A 21670-nucleotide genomic window follows, 5' to 3' on the forward strand; every position below is an offset into this window, starting at 1 on the left:
TGGGGGAAAAAATACGCAACATGATCATGTGTCTGGAGATATTTACATTTAACATTCCTTACTTATTGAGTTGCAGTAAATTTAGTACAATGTTAATAACTCAATTTTGTGCGCTAAATGAGGGGACTACAAAACGTCTTATCTACTGGCTTGTACACTGAAGAGCCAATTTTGTGCGCTAAATGGGGGGGACTACAAAACGTCTGATCTACTGGCTTGTACACTGAAGAGCCAAAGAAGCTAGTACACCTGCCTAATATCGTGTAGAGCACACAAGTGCCGCAACACAACGTAGCATGGACTTGACTAAAGTAGTGCTGCAGGGAACTGAAACCATGAATCCTGCAGGGCTGTCCATAAATCTGTAAATGCATGAGGATGTGGTGATCTCTTCTGAACAACACGTTGCTAGGCATTCCAGATATGCTCAATAATGTTTGTGTCTGGCGAGTTTGATGGCCAGAGGAAGTATTTGAACTCAAAAAATTGTTCCTGGAGCCACTCTGTAGCAATTCTGGACATGTGAGGTGTCGCACTGTCCTGCTGGAATTGCCAAAGTCCATCAGAATGCGCAATCCACATGAATGAATGCAGGTGATCAGACAGGATGCTTATGTATGTGTCATCTGTCAGAGTCGTATCTAGATATATCAAGGGTCCCATATCACTCCAGCTGCACACGCCCCACACTATTACAGTGTCTCCACCAGCTTGAGCTTTAACAGTCCCCACCTGACACGCAGGTTTCACAGATTCATGAGGTTGTCTCCATACCCGTACATGTCCACCTGCTCGGTACACTTTGAAACGAGACTAGTCTGACCAAGCAACATGTTTCCAGTTATCAACAATTCAATGTCAGTGTTTATGGCCCTAGGTGAGGTGTAATGCTGTGTGCTGAGCAGTCATCAAGCGAACAAGAGTGGGTCTTCGGCTCCAAAAGCCCATATCAATGATGTTTTGCCAAATGGTTTGCACGCTGACACTTGCTGATGGCCCAGCATTGAAATCTGTATCAGTTTGCAGAAGGATTGCACTTCTGACATGCTGAACAATTCTTTTCAGTCATCATCAGTCCTTTTCTTGCAGAATCTTTTTTCCGGCCGCAGCGATGTTGGAGATTTGAAGTTTTACCGGATTCCGGATATTCAAGGTACACTTGTGAAGTGGTCGTACAGAAAAATCCCCACTTAATCACTACCTTGGAGATGCTGCGTCCCATCACTCGTTCACCGAATATAACACCACATTCAATCTCATTTAAGTTTTGATAATCTGCCATTGTAGTAGCAGTAACCGGTCTAACAACTGGGCCAGTGACTTGTTGTCTTATATAGGCATTGCCGACCGCAGTGCGGTATTCTGCCTGATTTTCACATATCTGTATTTGAATACACATGCCTATACCAGTTTCTTTGTCACTTAAGTGTATTTCTGGCTGCAATATTGTGGTACACCATTTAACAACACACAATGGTTCTCCTGTTAACCATGCATAACTTTATTAAAAATCTCTCAAGCAGCTTTATGAAACTTAATAAGTTCCCACTTGCAGCCTATAAACTGATAGTACCTTGTTGTTTTCGGGTTGTTCCACAATGCAAACCATGATTCTGCAGTTAAGTCTCCATAACTTTGTTAAATGACATGTACCTGCTTTATCGATTTTAACATACCAATTCTGGCACCCTACACTGCAAGGTCATGGATTATTGCAACACAGCATTCAACACAAGAAATGATCCTCCAGCTCATGAAAACTGCCTCTTGTTTCTTGAATTTCAATACATTCCAGATAGCAGCATGTAAAATGTCAGACATACTAGCTCGTGTGTTTGCAAATTTACTAATGTAGCAAAACATTCAATTTTAGAATTATTGTTCCCAATTAAATCTGCATAACTTCAATAATACTGTCACCAGCTATTATATGAAGGTGAAGATATTCCTGCTGGCAGCCTTTAAACTGTCATCACTACTAACTTGTGCTTTCTCAGATCGACTATTGCAGCACAGCATTCAATGCCACACATAACAGTTCTCCACAGTTTGTAACTTCGTTAAAACATCTCTAGCTGTTTTATGAAGGTATCTGCTTGCTACCTATCAGTTACAAACCCTATCACTTTGATTTTTTCCGGATCTACTATTCTGGAACAGCATTCACTGTCGCAGAAAACGGTTCTCCAGTAAATCTTCCAGAGAGAGGCACCTGTCTCACTATCTGTAAGCTGTTTTTCTCCTCCCATTAGTCACCCAACAGCAACAAATTAAAATATGTCACAGATGCTATGATACATCTGAACTGATTACATTTACAACACAGTAATCAACACAATGAGGAAAGAATACACAAATGGAAGTGACAATGAAAGCTACATTTCCACAAACTTTATTGGTATCTGAATCTGAAAGAATTACACTTGGTATGAAGAAAACATTCAGTATTTATGCATTTTTGGTGAACATCATGACAAAATGAGAAAATCATAATCAACTGAACGATGTCTACATCTTCAATTTTGCTCACAAATAATGATACAGATAGTAAAAAATCTATTTCAACAAAAATTATGGTTGTTGCAGTAGAAAAATTAATGTCCTTGGTATTTTTAGAATGTTCTAACAAGAAGCAGATTTGTTATTTCAATATATTAACTGTACGAAAGTGTCACTGAGAAATAATATATGCCCTATACATGCTAATTAATGCATTTAAGCTTAGCCATTTACATGTATGGTTATAACTTACTGCCCTTCATTGTGCAAAACTGATTATACATTCAGATGCAATACGTGTTGAAAATGTATTCTCTATGGGTGACAAGTGACATTCAAAACCTGCTGAAATATCTGCCACTTGGGTCATACACAATTTCATACCACTGTTTTCAGATGGGCATTGAGAATATATAAATTTTGTCAGAGCGAAACAAAATAATTTTAAAGCAACTTAAATTAATGCTGAAAATGATATTAACATTTAACATAACTATTACTGCTTGTCAAATAAATAATTTTGCAATTTCCTTCTCCGAAGAAAGAACGGACGAATTACAAAATTATCTGGAATTCCAGCTGCAGAATAATCATAGCTTAGCAGTAATGTATGTAAATATTTGCAAATTGAAATACTAATGTCAAATACCTTAATATTAGGTAGTTAAAAGATTCTAGTTTGGTCACTATCACGAAGCACACATATAATTTCATAGACAAAACAAAATTCATAAATAATGCTTTCAATAAAATCAATGTATGCTAGTTCTGTATGTAGTATCTCAAACTGTATACTGCATTTCAATTATAATTACAAGACTAAATTATTCTTCTCCTGTGACACACACACACACACACACACACACACACACACACACACACACAATCTTCTCTCACAAAATACTGACTGCAGCAATGATTTGAAGGAGCCGATTTTGCTCCCAAAGAGGATATCAACCTATACTTTCCTCCAAATAAGTAGTTGATTCATACTAATGAGATGTCCTTTCTTCTCCAAAAAATACATTCACTAACATGTTTGTCATATCACCTCATGGCATTCCACTTGCAACAACTACTGTAATTATAAGTTGCTAACTTGTTTGCAGATATTTTTAAAGTTTGTGTTCATGTCATACAAAATCAAGTAATTATCTCTTCTTATATTCACACAAACCCAAAGTTTTTTGTTTTAATAGCGAGGAGTAGTTTGTGTCGCAGAACGGCACGACTGCTATATAATGGAATATACAACCGAGATATACATGTGTTGGCTGTAGGCAAGTGAGAATCATCAGCTGGACGAATAGTTACACTTGGCATAGGCTGAAATCCGTCTTCACTAGCTGGTAATGCTGGAGATCCCGTCCAGAAATAAACCTGTACAAATGGTATGGCAAAAAGAATAAAGAATGAAATAAACTTTAGTACTGTTACTGAAAAAACTATGTAGACAAATTTATTATAAAAATAACCACAAAACACATGTAAACTCAATGTGTGTGGAGAGGGAGGGAGAGAGAGAGAGAGAGAGAGAGAGAGAGAGAGAGAGAGAGAGAGAGAGAGAGAGAGAGAGAGAGAGAGATAGGGGGGGGGGGGCAGAGGAAGAACATGAAACTTTCAACATTTGTAACAATTACATAAATAATCAAACGGAAATTAAATGACACATTTTCGTCAAGAAAGCAATGTTGTTATAGAAACAATTGTAAAAAAAAAAACATCTTGCATTTTTTGTAAAAATTAAATTTATTTTGTTATTTATGCTGAACTGGTTTCAAATATAGTTCACTATAAAACAGTAAAAAAGAAACTTTTGTATGACATAGCACACGACATACATCATAACTTACACATTAAAGAAGTATCGATTGTTTTATTATGTGGATCTGAGGAAGCACCTTAAAAACAGCGAACGAAAATAACAAGCACCTTTGACAGCCCCTTCAGTCATATATCAACTGATTGAATTGATGAAATCAATGGTGTTCCAATTCAGCTTGGCAAAACGGGACACTAATATAACACAGGGGGCAGGACTGTGTCATCAAAAGATTTATCCTAGATTTCCAGGTTGAAATTCTGAATTTCTCTGGATCAGTTTTCGCTGTGTGTGAGGGCAAGTTTTACTTTGCTAGTTTCCATGGGTGCAAATGAAATTTTTTCAGGTTCTGTGCCACGTATTCGTGATTATTCCGAGCTCAGCTAAGCTTTCCAGTTTTATCAAAAACTCATTAGTTATAAGGTTCGGCCACCTTGTAAATTCCTTTGTGACTGTTGTTTGTCACCACACTGTGCCATATTATTTTAAGCAGAATGTAACAAACAGCTTTTGACAGCAATGATGAGTCATGATCATTATTGAAGCATAAAAATATGTGAAAGTTGGCAAAACACTATTGTGGATTGACATTAGTAAACAGAACCACATCCTGAACATTTGAAATCTATGCAAAACATTTCTGTTGATACATGACACTGTTCCTATTCCATGAATGTTGAATTCACAACTACATCACATAAAACAAATATGAAATGGAAATAAATAAGGAATATGGGGATGGGGCTGGTGGTGGTGGTAGTGAAATAATGAATGTATAGACAAGAAATGGGCAGTTATTCAAAATTCCTGGCTGCATTTATTTCTCTAATTACTGTGGCTTTGCATACATTCTAATTTTTATTTTATTTACCTTCCTCTACAGGCTCATTATTCGACCCCCCCCCCCCAATTTCTTATTTCCAGTTATGTTCTTTCTTCTGTTTCTCATCCCCCCCCCCCCTCCCCAAATCATCCTCTCCTTTGGCTCTAAAATTTTTACATTGTAATTCAAAAAATTTATAGTGCTGCCATTTGCTCTAAGCTCAGAGCATTCAATTTTGCTTACTTTATAAAATTCTAATCATATATTCATATACCCTACTTTTGTATATTCACCCTTCTTTCTAAAGAATTATACAGTTTCAATTTTACCTTTATCATTAACATGGGTTACGTAACTTCAACCTGCGTATTCTTTATGATTTATTTCATTTATTTGTATGTCTATGCACTTCTGCATAGACAGCCACCACACAGCACTTTCTTAGACCTCCTCTTAGCTCACCTAGCGATCCACACACTCTGGTGTTTATGTGGGTACAAGGCACTGCCTGTTCTTATATGTTTGTGATCACATTCCGATCTCTGCACCCCTTTCCACTATAGTTTGAAGAGTGTTTACATTCCTTTTGGTATTATTCGTTAGCTCATGCAGATTTCATACTGATTTTATTTTATTTTACACGTCATTTTACATGTCTAGTTCCTTATGACCAAATCTCCAAGGTCATGGAATGTTTTAGTACATGAAATTACAACATGAAGGTAATAACAGATTAAAAAAAGTGTTTATGAACCCAAATAAAGGCAAGCCATAAGTTTATGTGAATGCAATCAACAATATAACACAGGAATCAGCTTAATTTTTCAAGCAACTCCTCGACAGAATACAAGGAGTGACCCACGAGGAAACTCTTCAGTTTCAATTTCAAAGTGCGTGGATTACTGCTAAGATTTTTGAATTTTGTGGTAGCTTACTGAAAAGGGATGCAGTAGTATATTGCGCACATTTCTGCACAAGAGTAAAGGAAATGCGATACAAATGCAGACTGGATTTCTGCCTAGTATTAACTGAGTGAAAGCTGCTAATTCTTGGGAATAAGCTGATATTGTTAGCAAGAAATGACAGTAAGAATATATATGTTGAGAGGCCAATGTCTGAATACCCAGGGTAATGAAAAGTGGTCGACAAGATGTTTGCGAACTTACTGCTCCATCCATTTTTAATAAGCTACCACTCGAATTCAAAAATCTTAGCAGTAATCCACGCGTTTTCAAATCGAAACAAGAGTTTCCTCATGGGTCACTCTTTCTACTCTGGCGAGGAGTTCCTTCAAAAATTAAACTGATTCTTATTGTATTGGTGATTGTGTTTACTTAAACTTATGGACTGACTCTTTTCGGACTCATAAACATTTTCTTTTATCTGTTATTACTTTTATGTTGTAATTTCATGTACTGACATGCTCCATGACCTTGGAGATTTGCTCCTCAATTTGATCCTATGGAACCTGACATGTAAATGAACAATTAAAACCTCTTACTGCGAACCGCGCATTTCTGAGCCAAAAATATCCTTTTAGAATGGGAAGAGTTACCCAAAGATATAATACCATACATCATAAGTGACTGAAAATAAGCAAAGTAGACTACTTTTCGTGTCGAACTAACTAACTTTGGGTACCATTCAAATGGTAAAAATGGCAGGATTAAGCCTCTGAACAAGACATTGAATATGGGCTTTCCAAGACAGTTTACTATGTATCTGAACATCTAGAAATTTTAACTGTTTAGTTTCACTAATCAATGCTCATTTTGTGAAATTAAAACATCGGGTTTTGTTAAATTGTTAGAAACTGTACAAACTGATACTGAACTTGAGGCGACAACCCCCATTTGACCATGCCCCACTGAAGACCTCGCCTCATAGCCGTTCTCAACGCTGTGAACAATGACCTTTTGCTGTCCACTGTTAAATTAAAGAGGTGAACCGATTGCGAGCTTCTCCCCCTATTCCATAATGGTCCAACTTCTGGAGCAATATTTTGTGAACAACACCATCAAACGCCTTAGTTAAATAAAAAAAGATGTCTAGCATTTGAAACCTTTTGTTTAATCCATCCAGTGCCTCACACAGGAAAGAGAATATATCATTTTCAGTTGTTAAATCACTTCCAAAACCGAACTGTCCTTTTGATAGCAAATTATGTGAAATAAAATGATCAATTACCCTTACATACACAGCCTCTTCAATAACTTTAGCAAACATTGATGGCATAGAAATGGGTCTAAAATGGTCTACATTATCCCTTTCTCCCCTTTCATAAAGTGGCTTTACTAGAGAGTACTTTAATCGTTCAGGAAATTGACCATTCTTAAAGGAAAAATTACAAATATGTCTCAGTACAAGGCTAACATGTGCAGAACAGTACTTTAATATTCTACTAGGCACTCAATCATATCCATGAGGGTCCTTAGTCTTCAGTGATTTAATTATTAACTCAATCTCCTGCTTGTCAGTATCACAGAGTAGTATTTCAGACATCAATCTTGGAGAGGCATTTTCCAGGAGTGTTACACGATTCCCTGTAGAAACTAAGTTTTTATTTAACTCACCAGCAATGCTCAGAAACTGATTGTTAAATACTACGCATATGTCTGACTTATCAATAACAGTAATATTTTTACTACAAAATGACTTTATATCGTTTGACTTTGTGCTGCTGACCACACACTTCCTTCACAACTGACCGTATGGTTTTAATTTTATCCTGTGAATTAGCTATTCTATCTGCGCACTGCTACATACTGTTTGCCTTCCTAATAACATTTTTAAGCACCTTACAATACCGTTTGTAATGGGCTACTGTAGCTTGACTGTGGCTACTTCCAACACTTCTGATATAATTCCCACTTTGTTTCTACATGATATTCTTATCCCACTATTCAGCCATTCAGGTTGCCTTTTATTGCTACTACCCTGTTTAGAACATTCTAAGGGAAAGCAACTTTCAAAGAGCACGAGAAATGTGTTAAGGAAAGCAATATGTTTGTCATCTGTGTTATCGGCACTATAAATATCCTGCAACTCTTGCTCCTTAACGAGGTCTAAAAAACACACTATTGCTGTTGGATTAGCTTTTGTACAGAGGCCATTCACCCTTCTACTAACAGAATGCCCCTCTACTAATGAAAAAAATGAATAAAAATATTGCCTATAGCAGTGCTACAGTTCCCCTGCACCCTGGTTGGGGAAAAAAACCAACAACAACAACAGTGTCTGCACCAGAACATATGAATTTAGCAGATTTTCCAGCATCCTTTTTGTTGCACAATCACATACAAAATTAATACTGAAGTCATTAAGTATAACTAATTTTTGGTACTATAATAAAAACTAATAAAGTGAACCAGAACCCTCTCTAGCTTGAGCAGAAATGCTCTTAAGTCAGAGTTAGGGGACCTATAAACAGCAACAATTAGAAGTTTAGTTTCACTGAATTCCACTGCCCCTGTTCAGTTCAGTGCTGTGAACATATACGAACTCAAATGGAATGCCTTTTTTTTTTTTTTTTTTATTTTTTTTTTTTTTTTTACATAGCCACTCCCCCACACCGCAAAAAACTTCTTGAAAAACAGCCTGCTCTCTCCTGGTAAAGGAAGCCTCTGAATTGTTAAAATATTTAACTGATGCTCCGGTATACCAATAATATCAGAGTCAACATCTACAAGCAGTTCACTAACTTTATCACTAACACCTCTTATATTTTGATGAAATATGCTAATTCCTCCTCTACTTTAATACCTGACCTCCTCTGAAGGTTATTTCTTTGTTAGAGGGACTTTCTTTAAGCAGGGATACGTATCAGCTGACTTCAATTTTTAAAAAAAGTGCAGCTCTAACATCAACTACTACAGGAGTGATCCCACCACTGCCCACTGCACTGTCATCTATAAGCTTTGTCAGCCTCCCCTTCCCATACCTATCGAGATGCAGGCCATGCCTAGTGAAATCCGATCTACTGGCAGACTCAACTGGCACCACTGCAAAGTGAGCCGTGCCCTCCGCCATCAGTACCTTCTCCAGCCCCATGTAACAGATGCGAGATCCTCTCCTGGAAATGCAGAATTTGTCGCAGAAATAAGTTGACAGAAGAGCAGATGCATAAGATATGTGCCCTTCAGGTCCATTTACAAGACGCAGATGCAGTTACAAGATGCAAAGGAGGAACGAGATAGGTTGAGGAGGATGAGTGGTGCTGCAGAATCCGAACTGGCAGTTGGTAAGAAGGCAGCTAGGAGGAGGAGATATTCAGGCAGTCGTGCTTTGCGTATAACCAGTAGATGTGACAAACTGTCAGAGTTTAGTGGATAGTAGCATCTTGCATTAAGATGAGGCCGATCATGACACTGAAACAGCTGCACAAAGTGCGCATTAGTGCCCCCCGTTTGAGTGGCTATCTTCACCATGTCACCACCTACATCATACTCCCCATCCCTATCAAGACTAATCTATGCTCCACCTACAATCCCTACCTCTTTCGTAAAATTCCTACATAACGCCTCTATGTTAACAGTCAACTTCAGCCAACCCCATACTAGGCTTCACAGTGCTGGTGATCTGGTACTCACTCCCTAACACTTCCTGCAACTGCTGGCCCATACCTCTGCCATGCGAACTACCTAGCAGCAGAACCACCTTCTTTCTGTTACAGTTTGCAACTGACTTAGGATCCCTAACTGCTGAGAACTGCTGCATGTTCCCTACACCTACAGCTGCAAGATGCTACTATCCACTAAACTCTGACAGTTTGTCACATCTACTGGTTATACGCAAAGTACGACTGCCTGAATATCTCCTCCTCCTAGCTGCCTTCTTACCAACTGCCAGTTCGGATTCTGCAGCACCACTCATCCTCCTCAACCTATCTCGTTCCTCCTTTGCATCTTGTAACTGCATCTGCGTCTTGTAAATGGACCTGAAGGGCACATATCTTATGCGTCTGGTCTTCTATCAACTTATTTCTGCGACAAATTCTGCATTTCCAGGAGATGATCTCGCTAGAATGCCCACTGGCTTCCCCACTGCATTCTTCCCCAATGAAAAGACTTTGACAAATCTCACACTGTAACCCACTTCTCACTCATCATAAAATTTTAACAGTTACTGAAAAAACTAAATGTCTACATTACCTAAGTTGAATTACAAGAGTAGAACTGAGCTCAATAAAGCTTTTTACAGTATTAAAACAATATTACTCCTTTCTTATGGTTCAAACTTTATGACTGTGTATTTTGTTTTAACCTTATGTTGCTGAGGCTTCCCATTATATGACTAATGCATCTTTTGCAGTTTTAAGGCACGTACAATATTTTTTATACCTTCTGAACATTAGATCAATCTCGGTGACTGTTGGTGCCAGATAGTTTCATGTACGTTCATGTAACAAAAGCGTTTTCGTTATCACTTGTAGATATCTGGAGAAAACACCAGCCATGTGAAATGCACTGTTAGCAATAAAGCCTTTTGAAACAGACTGTTTTTTCTTTTCGCAAAGATTTCCAAGGTCGTAGCTAGCTGTGATCGCGCAACAAACATTAGAACAATTCAATGCTTTTCTTCCCATTTTTTTAAAACAACTCCATAACAAATTAATTCCTAAACAGAATCTCATCATTTTAATGAGTCAGAACATATCTTCCTGTGTTCAAACAGTTAAACTTTCTAGTCTCTCGGAATTACCTGACTTTTCCAGTAAATTCAATTACCCTGGCAGTACAGCTGCCAAGTGAACATCATTATTACATGAACTTTCATAATTTGACAAGTTCAGAAATAACTGCTCCAGCTTAAGTTTAATACCTGCTATAACTCTACCAACATCAAAGGAGCAAACTTGTATGGTAGTGTCAGCAACTGAGATATCGATGTCATACGGATATCAAAACCACATGATATAACATAAAATGGCAATCATGCCAAAATAGGCCTACTATAATAATAATAATAATAATAATAATAATAAAGTAATTGAACACAGCAGTGTCCTGGTCTCATAGCATGATACATGATGTCCCCAGAATTTTTTTGATTTTTCAGACAAGACGCCACCTTGGCAATCTGATGCCCAGCTGAACAGCTGGAGATTAGTCATCATATCCTTATTTTTTCACATCTCTCCAGTAATTGTGCCTTTTGGTTTTACTGTAACTAATTATGTGGAATGATAGTCTGTCAGATGCCACACACTGTAATTTGTAACATTGTAAATAAAACAATTAGATACTACAACTGAAATTAGTTTGGTGTAAATAGAGCAAAAATTTCTATTTCGGTGATAATTCAATCTTCTGTTTTTACAATACACCATGGTTGTGGGACATTTAAAACATACTTTATTTTAATAACAGTAACTGTAATGTATGTTGGGATCATAGTAGCACAGAGATCATAGTTTGTAGCAAATGAATGTCAAAGGTGTATCTCACAATGCTACGAAAAAAGTAATTGTAATTGGTGGCACTGCAGGCTACAGTGAATTGCATAATAGTACAAGGCTAGTTGACTGCTTTAAGGCACAAATATATAAAACTGATTTAAGATGTACGCCTCTCAAAGTATACATTTGTGTAGGTGAGCTAAATCTTCGCAAGAAGCAGTATGATGGTGCTAGTTGCTCGGAGTATACTTGTGATTGCCTGGGGATTATTCTACGTAAGTGGCACCACCTAACACAGTTCAAGAGGGGCAAAGCTTACAGGAACAAAAATCATTATCAAAAAAATAAAAAACAACTAGAGTTTCCTATTGTTTTAAAGAAAAACCAGGAAATTGGAAGTTGGGCAGCAAAGAAACAGCACTGTTTGATTTTTTAATGTCTGGTAAAAGACAAGATCCATTATAAGACTATCTACAAAGTTTGATATGGAAATTTCAGAACCATCAAGAATGTTTAACCACATCCTATAAAGAAGGACGAGAATGTGGTAGAATGCAATAAATACGGGAATAGAGGCTCAAGAATACGTGGCCTACAGGTAGAGAACACAGCAGTCACAAATGATTCTGCATTATTAGGAAAAAAAAGTGATATGAAAATTATTTTAAAAAACTGACTGAAGAAAGAACAAAAGTCTGTATATCATATGAGATGACAAGAATACCTAGAATAGGAACAAAATAAACAATCAGAAAGTGAAGTATGAAAAGATCAAAGAGACCAGATAAAGTTAAAATCCTTGAGAATGGACACAACCTTTCTGACTTGATAAAAAGTAAAAAGGCTAACACTAAAAAGGCTGATTTAGCATGTACAGAAAAAGTACACGGTTTCTTGTAAAGAAGTTTAAGAATTACATCAGAGTAGCGAAGAAAGAAGTATTTTACAGTTCAGAAAATCTGACACTGAAAAAGAAAGAGAAAAATGTGGAACTACACAAGAAAGAAATAACTTTAGGAAGATTTTATGACCAAAAACCCACCTCCTTAGCCAAGGTTGCCAATATGGTGGCACTTGACTGATGTAAATTGTTCTAATCTTGGCAGTGGAAACAATCTTCATCACCATTATTTGGTCGGCAACAGAAGGAGAGATGGGGGCATAAAGTTCTTGATCACCACATTCTGCACCACTGTCATGTATTAAATTCGAAACCTCCCCACAGTTTCTCATGGAGTGACGGCATGTGACTGTACTGATTATGATCTGTCTACTGGATGGGGGCTTTTAAGCTTGTAGATCCCTGTGATGTTATCTGAGAGGAGCACATTGCATTGGCACCAGCTTTCTTTTCTTTCACCATCAGACAACAGAATCATGACATGATGCTGAACACACATCCACAAAGTCACTTACACACAACACATAACATTCAGACTCTAAATTACATGTGGAGGAAGAAAACCCTTTCCAGTTAGGTGGCTGAGTGTACCCTTTGAGGTTTCCCAACCAACAAAGCCATGTAACATTCACATATACTTAAAACCAGAAAAGGAAAGGAAGGTTCAAGGATGAAGAGCAAAATCAGAGAGGCAAATGGTTCGCACGAAAAGATACAAGATCTATGTGCACTTGACAAAAAATGTGTGATGGCAAATCAAAACAGAAAATTTTCAATCATCAAGTTACAAGCAACCAAAACATGGTATGTGGAAATAAAATTATATATTTATAATAATAATAATGTATACAGATTATATCAAAATGAAGATGTAACCATGAATAAATTTTACTTGGTAGTAACTACAAATAAACAAGTTCTTCAAACAAAGATTAATAACTTCATGCAGTTCTGGGAAAAAGACTGTACAACAGTTAAGAACACCTGGTCAGAAGGGAAGGGAAGGGAAAGAATTTCAGTGAAAATACTGAAGAAGTTATTGGGGATGGTATGGCGGAGAAGGTGGGGTGGGGTGGGTGGGGTGGGGGGGTGGGGGAGAAGGACGGAAGAAAGAAACAAATGAATGAATGACTGAACAAATCAATTGTTCCCCATGGCCTACAGTATGCTGAATAGCTGAAGAATATGAAATCAAGCTATGGAACATCAACAATTAAGAAAAGGATAGACTGCTACGCACCGTAAAGTTGACACATTGAGTTGTGGACAGGCACAAAGAAAAGACTGTTATATACGAAGCTTTTGGCCAAAGCCATCTCCAGAAAAGAAAGGAAAACACATACATTCACACAAGTAGGCACACCTCACACAATCATGACCACTATCTCCAGCCACTGTAGTGGGCATGTCTCATACCAGCTCTGCTTTTTATATTGGTATGACTACCAACCAGCTGTTCACCGAACTGTGGTATATAGAGTGTGGCATCAACAGTGCATATAGGGAGTGGCATAAACAGTGATAGGTAGGGTTCTAGGATATAAAGGGACTGCTTCATTACCCAGGATATCTGAATCCTACTGTCCACCAATAGCTATTCTGAACTGTGCAGATGGAAGCTACCATTAAAACCATTTCTCCGCCCTCAAAATTACCGGTCTCCAACTATAACTTCCTGTCTCAACACCCTCTGCCTAACAGTTTCCACCCCTCTATCCAATAACTTCCTCCCAGAACACACCCCCTCACCCACATTGTGCTTGGCCTTGTGCAACGCATTCACCAGTCTTTTCCCCTCCCTGCTTCCTGTCGCCCCCACCCTCTCCCACAGCCTCCCGATGCTGCCCCTGGCAACTTTTTCCTGATACCTTCTAGTTCCTGCACACTCCACCAGACAGTGTTCTCCTCTCCCCCCACCTGTGCACTGCTATACCTCTCCCTTTGCTGTCCAACTCCTAATTGCTGCTTTTGTTGCAGATGTTGTAGTTTGGCTAGAGAAGCTGGAGACAGAAGTTTTGTGTGTGTGTGTGTGTGTGTGTGTGTGTGTGTGTGTGTGTGTGTGTAGTGTTCTTGATTGTGTTAATGTGCGTGTGTCTTCCTTTCTTTTGTTAAAAAGGCTTTGGCTGGAAGCTTGGTGTACAACAGTCTTTCTGTTGTGCCTGTCTGCAACTCACCGTACCATCTTCTCTGTGGGTAGCAATCTACATTTTCCATAATTGTAGATGAAGGTGATGATTTTAATTCCACTTAATAATACTCATGCTACAATAATATAAGTAGTTTTTATATTTACTGTACCTAAAAGTCACTTGATACTATAATAAAAAAAGAGATTCCTAAAATTACATATTTTTATCTGCCATGAAATGTCTCATATTGTCATATTACAGGCTAAAAAAAAAAAAGAGAGATTATTTCAGGTCTCTGTGCAGTCTCCATATACATCTACGTACATACTCCATAAGCCATTGTACTCCACAAGCCACCATATGAGGCTTGGAATTGCCCTGTGTACCTACTCTACTAGTCATTTTCTTTCCTGTCCCACACAAAAATAGAGCAAGGAGAAATGACTGTCTATATGCCTCCACATGAACCATAATTTCTCATATCTTATCTTTGTGGTCCTTATGTGTAATTTATGTTGGCACTAGTAGAATCATTCTGCAGTTAGCCTCAAATGCTGGTTCTCTAAATTTTCTCAAAAGTGTTCCTGAAAAAGAATGTTGTCTTCCCTCCATGGATTCCCATTTGAGTTCCCAAAGCATCTCCATGTTCGCATGTTGTTCAAGTCTAGCAGCCTGCCTCTGAATTCCTTCGATGTCTTCCTTCAAACTGATCTGGTATGGATCTCAAACACTTGAGCAGTACTCAACAATAGGTCGCAATATGCAGTCTCCTTTACAGATGAATCATATTTTTCCAAAACTCTCCCAATAAACAGAAGTTAACAATTTGCCTTCCTTACCATAATCCTCAAATGCTCAGTCCATCTCATATCGCTTTGCAATGCTAAACCAAGATATCTGGACATGACTGTGTCAAGCAAAACACTATTAATGCTGTATACGAACATTACGAGTTTGTTTCTCCTACTCACTTGCATTAATTTACTATTTTCTACATTCAGAGCTAGCTGCCATTCATCAAACCAACTAGAAATTTTGTCTAAGTCACCCTGTATCTTCCTACAGTCACTCAACTTCAATACCTTCCCATACACAACAACATTATCTGCAAACAACCGCAGATTGCTGTACATTCTGTTGCGCAAATCATTTACGTATGTAGAAAATTATAATGGTCCAATCATACTTCCCTGGGGCACTCCTGACGACACATTATCTATGCTCGACAATCACTTACAATACTTGAAGTCTTCAAGTCACTCACATATGTGGGAACCAGTTCTACATGCTTATAACTTTTTTAACAGTATGCAGTGGGGCACGAAGTCAAATGCTTTCTGCAACTCGAAAAATATTGTGACTGCTTGTTACCTTTCTGCTGTATATCATGTGAGATAAGTGGAAGCCAAATTTTGCATGAGCAATGCTTTCCAAAATCATGCTGATTTGTGGACATAAGCCTTTTGGTCTTAAGAAAATTTATTACATTTGAACTGAGCATATGTTCAAGGATTCTGCACAAACCCGATGTTAGGGAGATTGGTCTGTAATTTTGCAGGTCCCTTCTGTTGCCCTACTTATATACAGGAGACCTGCGCTTTTTTTCCAGGCACCTGGGACTTTGCGCTGGTCGAGAGATTCATGTTAAGTGCAAGTTAAGTAAGGGACCAATGCCGCAGAGTACTCTTTGTACAACAAAACTAGGATTCCATATGGACCTGGGGACTTATTTGTTTTCACCTCTTTCAGTCATTTCTTTACTATGTCATCTGTACTGGGGTCTGTTCACTTGTCAAATTATAGTATATTTGTACAATTTCCTGTGTGAGACAGCAAAATTTAAAAGTTTGGCTTTCGTTTTGTTGTCTTCAACTGCCACACCAGACTGTTCAATGAGCGACTTGATGAAAGCCTTAGACCCGATTAGCGATTTTACATGGACCAGAATTTTCTCATGTTTTCAGTCAGATCTTTTGCTAAGGTAAGGTATTAGTAGTTGCATGCATCATGGATAATTATTTTGTCAGAAGCATGAATTTCTACTAACATTTGCCTGTAATTATTTGTGTGTTCTCTTTTGAACTGTGAGTGCAACACCCTTTGCTTACTCAGCATTTTCTGCATTTTATTGTTAAGCCACAGTGGGTCTTTACAATCCTTAATCCACTTACTCAGCACAAAGTTCTTCCTACTATGATTTCAAATCTGTTTAAACTTTGGGCATAATTACTCTGTGTCTGTATTACATAAACTAAGTGTTTTCAATTCACTGTCTAAGTGAGATGCTAACAACTGCTTATCTGCACTTTTTAACAGAAACAGTCTCCTAGTCTTCTTGACTGATTTAGGTCTAAGTTATTTCCATTGTGTGAGGGTTGCTTAACTAGCTGCTCAAGTCAGTTTTCTGAAAATATGTTCAAAAGCACTTTGCATGACTGACTGACTGTACCCCCTATCAGTGAACCTGTAGGCGTCCCAGGCTATGGTTGTTAGGTTAAATGCAACTCCAACTATAGTTGGAGCCATGAGCGATGACAGTTGCGTTTCGGTTCGTTCTGCGCACCTGGGATGACATCCTCCTACAGTCAATGAATGTTCAGCAGTTTTCCTAGTGCTCTGCTGTGAATGTCTTGGCCAGTGCCAGCATTACATGTAGTTGTGGCAGTTATTTGGTGAATTTATACTCAGTTCGTTGATATCTGTCATGGCTGATGGTGGTGGTAAGTGACTAGTTCTCCATAAACAAGTGAGACACACAATTCCCAGGATACATGCTTTCTTCAAGTGGAAGCAGAAAATGGTGGACCATTCAGAGACATTACCATATCTCAGGAATGCACTGTAGAAGTGAGTGGCATCAACTTTAGAACTGTTCAGCGGATTGACAGAGAAGATAATTTATCTGCCCAGACCGTGGAAGACCAGTTTTCAGATTGCCACGGGAACATCACAGGCATGATAAGCCTGTCACTAATTTAGACAATTCAGACATCTTTGTCAAAATGTTATAAGAAAAGATATGGTCATTATGTATAAGGTAGGTGAATCTGCTATTGTCAAAAAAATTTCACTAAAAATGCGTGAAACTATTTTAAAAGCAGTGTTACCTCAATGCGAAGAATACTGAAAGACACTGGATTCAAATATGCAAACACAAATGACAGAAAAAACTTTTAATGGAAAGTTTTGATATTGCTGCTTCAAGGCACAGTTCTTAAGACATATTCTTGAAATTAGAAAAATATGGCAAACACTTACTTGGACGAAACCTGGATAAACCAGAGCAAAAAAGCGTGTTAGAAACAGTGATGGTTCGAGTGGCTTTAAAGTACCAGTTGGTACAGGGGAACAAAGAATTGTGTTTCATGCTAGCTCTACTTCCAGATTCAGATTCATACCAGAAAACAAGATAGTGTTTCGTGCAAAAAGGTCAATTCTGGGGATTATCATTCTGAAATGAACTCTGAGACATTTACATTATGGTTTAAAAAATAGTTTCTCCCTTACTTCCCTGCAAAATTGATGATTGTTATGGACAACGCAAGTTATCACTCAGTTGTTAACAAAGCTCCCATGCCGTAGCTTGCAAGTAAAAATATACTGCACACTTTCAATGAAACTCTGAGTGAATTGTTGCAACTTGTAGGGCTTCACAGGACTGTCTATGAAATCGCTTGTACTACACAGGAAGATGGACATACAGTTTAGCATCTGCCATCATATAATTGCCAGCACAATCAGATAGAACTCGTACAAGCACAAGTGAAAAAGAATGCCCCACAACAAAACACGACATTTAAAACTGCCACCACAGAAAGACTTTTGCACAAATCACTGGACAGCATAGCTCCTTCAGCACGAATGTGACTTTGCATTTTAACTGACAATCTGCTTGATCCCGTCAATATCACTCTAGACCAGACAAGTCAAACAATGACACCGACTGCGCACGATACAGATGAAGACAGTCGCAGCGATTGTAAACAATGAAAGGTGAAGCACACATACAATATTCATGTTGCCTTTTTTCCTACAGTTTCTCTTCCGCAGCCACAGTTTTATCAGTGATACTGTGGTATATTTTGTCTTTTACGACTGCAATAAAAGTCTTATTTGTACCAAATGTGCTTTATTTTGAAGCATCTTCACTGGACAGTACTTTGGCTTCTACATCACCAAGCCATCTGATTACCTGTCATAGCTTTAAGATCATATTCAGCGTTTGCCTCGACTAACCTAACAACTGCTGTTTCTGTATAACACACACACACACACACACACACACACACACACACACACACACAAAAAGATGTTCGTTTTTTTAGCACACTGCACTGACATGTCAACTTTGTTTTGATCAAGGTGCTTTAAAATAACGCAAAATGCATCTGGTCTACATAAAACGTTTATCACAGTCACAAAATATGAAAAATTTTCCAATATTACATGCAATATTCTTGCGGTATTAAAATTATTTCCTTCAGAATATTGTACAACATGAAATTTCTGGTAGACTATGTCTATGTTGGCTGTAATTAGGTGCTGCACATGGCAGCAACGTTTTTTGGTGTCTTATGAAAGTTATTATCTGTAAAATTTAATTTTGCCATCGGACACAAGCGTTTTTATTCCCATGTATGTAGATACACCAGATGAAGCACAAATCGCAACTTGCTGTACCAGGCAACATTGCATATCTCTTTCCTTTCTATCCGGACGTCTCACCATGGTAGTCATGTGATGGTGGGGGATTAACTTTCTCCACTGCCCACTACTCCTGAAACACAAACTTAGGAACTGTTCAGTGTCTGAGTTTCCAAGTGTGTACTGCTCCATCATCTGTAACTGGCAATCATGCAATTCATGCCTGTGCCTCTCCATTCCATGGTCCACCATCATTCACGGATTCAACTATAATATTGCATAATTCGGATATTCACATGCTGTAGACTGGGTGAACATAGACTGGCAATGGGAGGTAAAAGGCTGTACACAGATTTTTAAGCTTAAATTGATGGTAGGCAACGAAAACTTCGTACCTCCACCTGTCTCTGAAAACTCTTAATTCCAGTAACTCCATAATCAAAGAGGTCTGAAAGTGCATGAATTTCTCTATCTGTCAATAACTAGGCTTCTGCTAAAAGCTACACATGTACCAACTTTCTTTATCACTTTTCATTATCTTTTGAGAAACCGTTTTTCTTCACCCCCAAAATTTAACAAAATGCAGTTATGAGATTTTCATTGCCTATCATCAATAATTGCCTATAATTCCATTTTGGGGTCAGTCTCTATACGTATTTGTAATAACGTGGTCAAATATGATGCACACCCAACAAAAACCAAAGTTCTGGCTATAACACAAGGTGCTCATAAAACCCTACCCAGTCCATTTTTAGCCCATTATTAACCTGAATTAATATTTTAAAACTAATTATTTTCAATATGCTAGACTGTAGATCTACCAAAGACCAGTTGGCCACATAGATGAAAATTAGATTTATTACCACACATACGAATTCCCAGTAATAGTTTTAAAATTCTTACCAGGTCTTGCCTTTCAATGTGAGTCATTTTTTCTACTATCGACCACAACCAACGCTTAAATTTCACAAGTCTCTCACTGGATTCTCCAGATTCATCGTTGAAACTTGTGTATGATATAAGGACAGCTACATTTATATCTCCAACTCCATTAAGCAGCAAACGTAAATCTTCAGCTGTTAATCCATCAAGTGATCCTGCTGGGAGAACATCAAATACCCCTGTACGGATGCTCTGCAATTCACAAAAATATTTCAATATTAATAAACTGATTTGAATACCAAACTACAGCTACCATTAAAAAATATCTATTACTCACAATAATGCAATTTTCTAATGTTCAGCTGCCATTTACAATATGTGAAACACCACTAATAAATAGCAAGAAAAGTACAATTAACACAAAATTACACTAGAGTGGTTCCGGCCCTCTAATATTGTTTACAAATATATGTTGTCAACTTTCTTGGGGCCTGGGCTTCCTAATTCTGAATTAGTAGAAGTAGCATCGGAGAAAAATTGCTGTAGCTGATGCTCTATATCTTGCCACTGCCAATGTTAACGTCTATACCACTTTTTTTTTTCCTGGGGGGGGGGGGATTGCAAGATGACAGATTTCGGCCATTATTATCCTTTTTGGGGCGACATTGCAGTACTGACGATAGACATGTATGACTGGGTTAGCTTCCGAGTGATGTTAAGTCAGAAAAATTGAAAGGTAGCCCGACAGCACCTATTGTTAGCAGACAGGCAGATCTCTGTATCTGACAAGTGGCAAGGGTCCCAGTTTGACAGTTCACTCACAGAGAGCACTGAATGTTATTACGCTAAAGGAAACTGCTTGTTTTCTGACATAAGCAGGACTGGAGAAAATTGGAAGGAACTGGTGTCGACAGCAGATATTTCCAGTATCCCAGAGAGCAGTACGTTATGCGAAAAAGCACTCAAAGTGGCAAATAAGCTCAGTATTCAGGACTTCCTGCATCTAATGGGTGAGTCGATACACTTAAGAAGATTACAATGTGGTGAACACTATAAGGTAAATGCAGTAAATTTTAGTGAATAGCAAAGTGGCAGATAAAATGAATTTGAACACAATATTAATTGAAGGACATACGAATTACTGATGGAACAAGGCTTTCCTTCAGAATTTTTCTAAATACGACATGTTTGCCTCCATGAGAAGTACCAATGCTGATAGGTCTGAAAAGATCAAGTGTCTTGTAACTGGCAAATCAAAGAAACCCTGTCGTTTTAAAAATGTGAAAATATTGTCCACTAACTACAGTGTATGGATAACATCATAACTTTCTGAAAAACATTTGCATAGTCTTACTGGAAAAGTGTGAGCCTGGTAACAGGGATATTCTCCTCTTGGTAGACTTTCACATTACAAAGTTAATTATTGCGACCTAAACTACACATGCACACTGCTGAGCTTGTATTTGGCAATTATCCATGTGCTGAACATACATTACAGGAAAACCATTTTGCAGAAGGCATTACATTTGATAATGGCTGGGAAGGACCTGGCATCCTTTCAAGTTCAATTCTT

General features: G+C 38.0%; 1 protein-coding gene across 1 annotated transcript in view; it reads right to left on the reverse strand.

Annotated features, from left to right (window-relative positions):
* Positions 1-2376: 2376 nt before the first annotated feature.
* Positions 2377-21670, reverse strand: part of LOC124596466 (E3 ubiquitin-protein ligase UBR5) — a 354797-nt gene continuing 335503 nt past the window's right edge. The window contains exons 45-46 of the mRNA XM_047135607.1: positions 20119-20349; positions 2377-3879 (exon numbers count right to left, since the gene is read on the reverse strand). Coding sequence (XP_046991563.1) covers positions 3667-3879; positions 20119-20349 — 444 coding nt within the window. The 3' untranslated portion in view covers positions 2377-3666. The remainder of the gene's footprint in view (positions 3880-20118; positions 20350-21670) is intronic.

This window comes from Schistocerca americana, chromosome 2 (assembly GCF_021461395.2).
Source record: "Schistocerca americana isolate TAMUIC-IGC-003095 chromosome 2, iqSchAmer2.1, whole genome shotgun sequence".
NCBI lineage: Eukaryota > Metazoa > Arthropoda > Insecta > Orthoptera > Acrididae > Schistocerca > Schistocerca americana.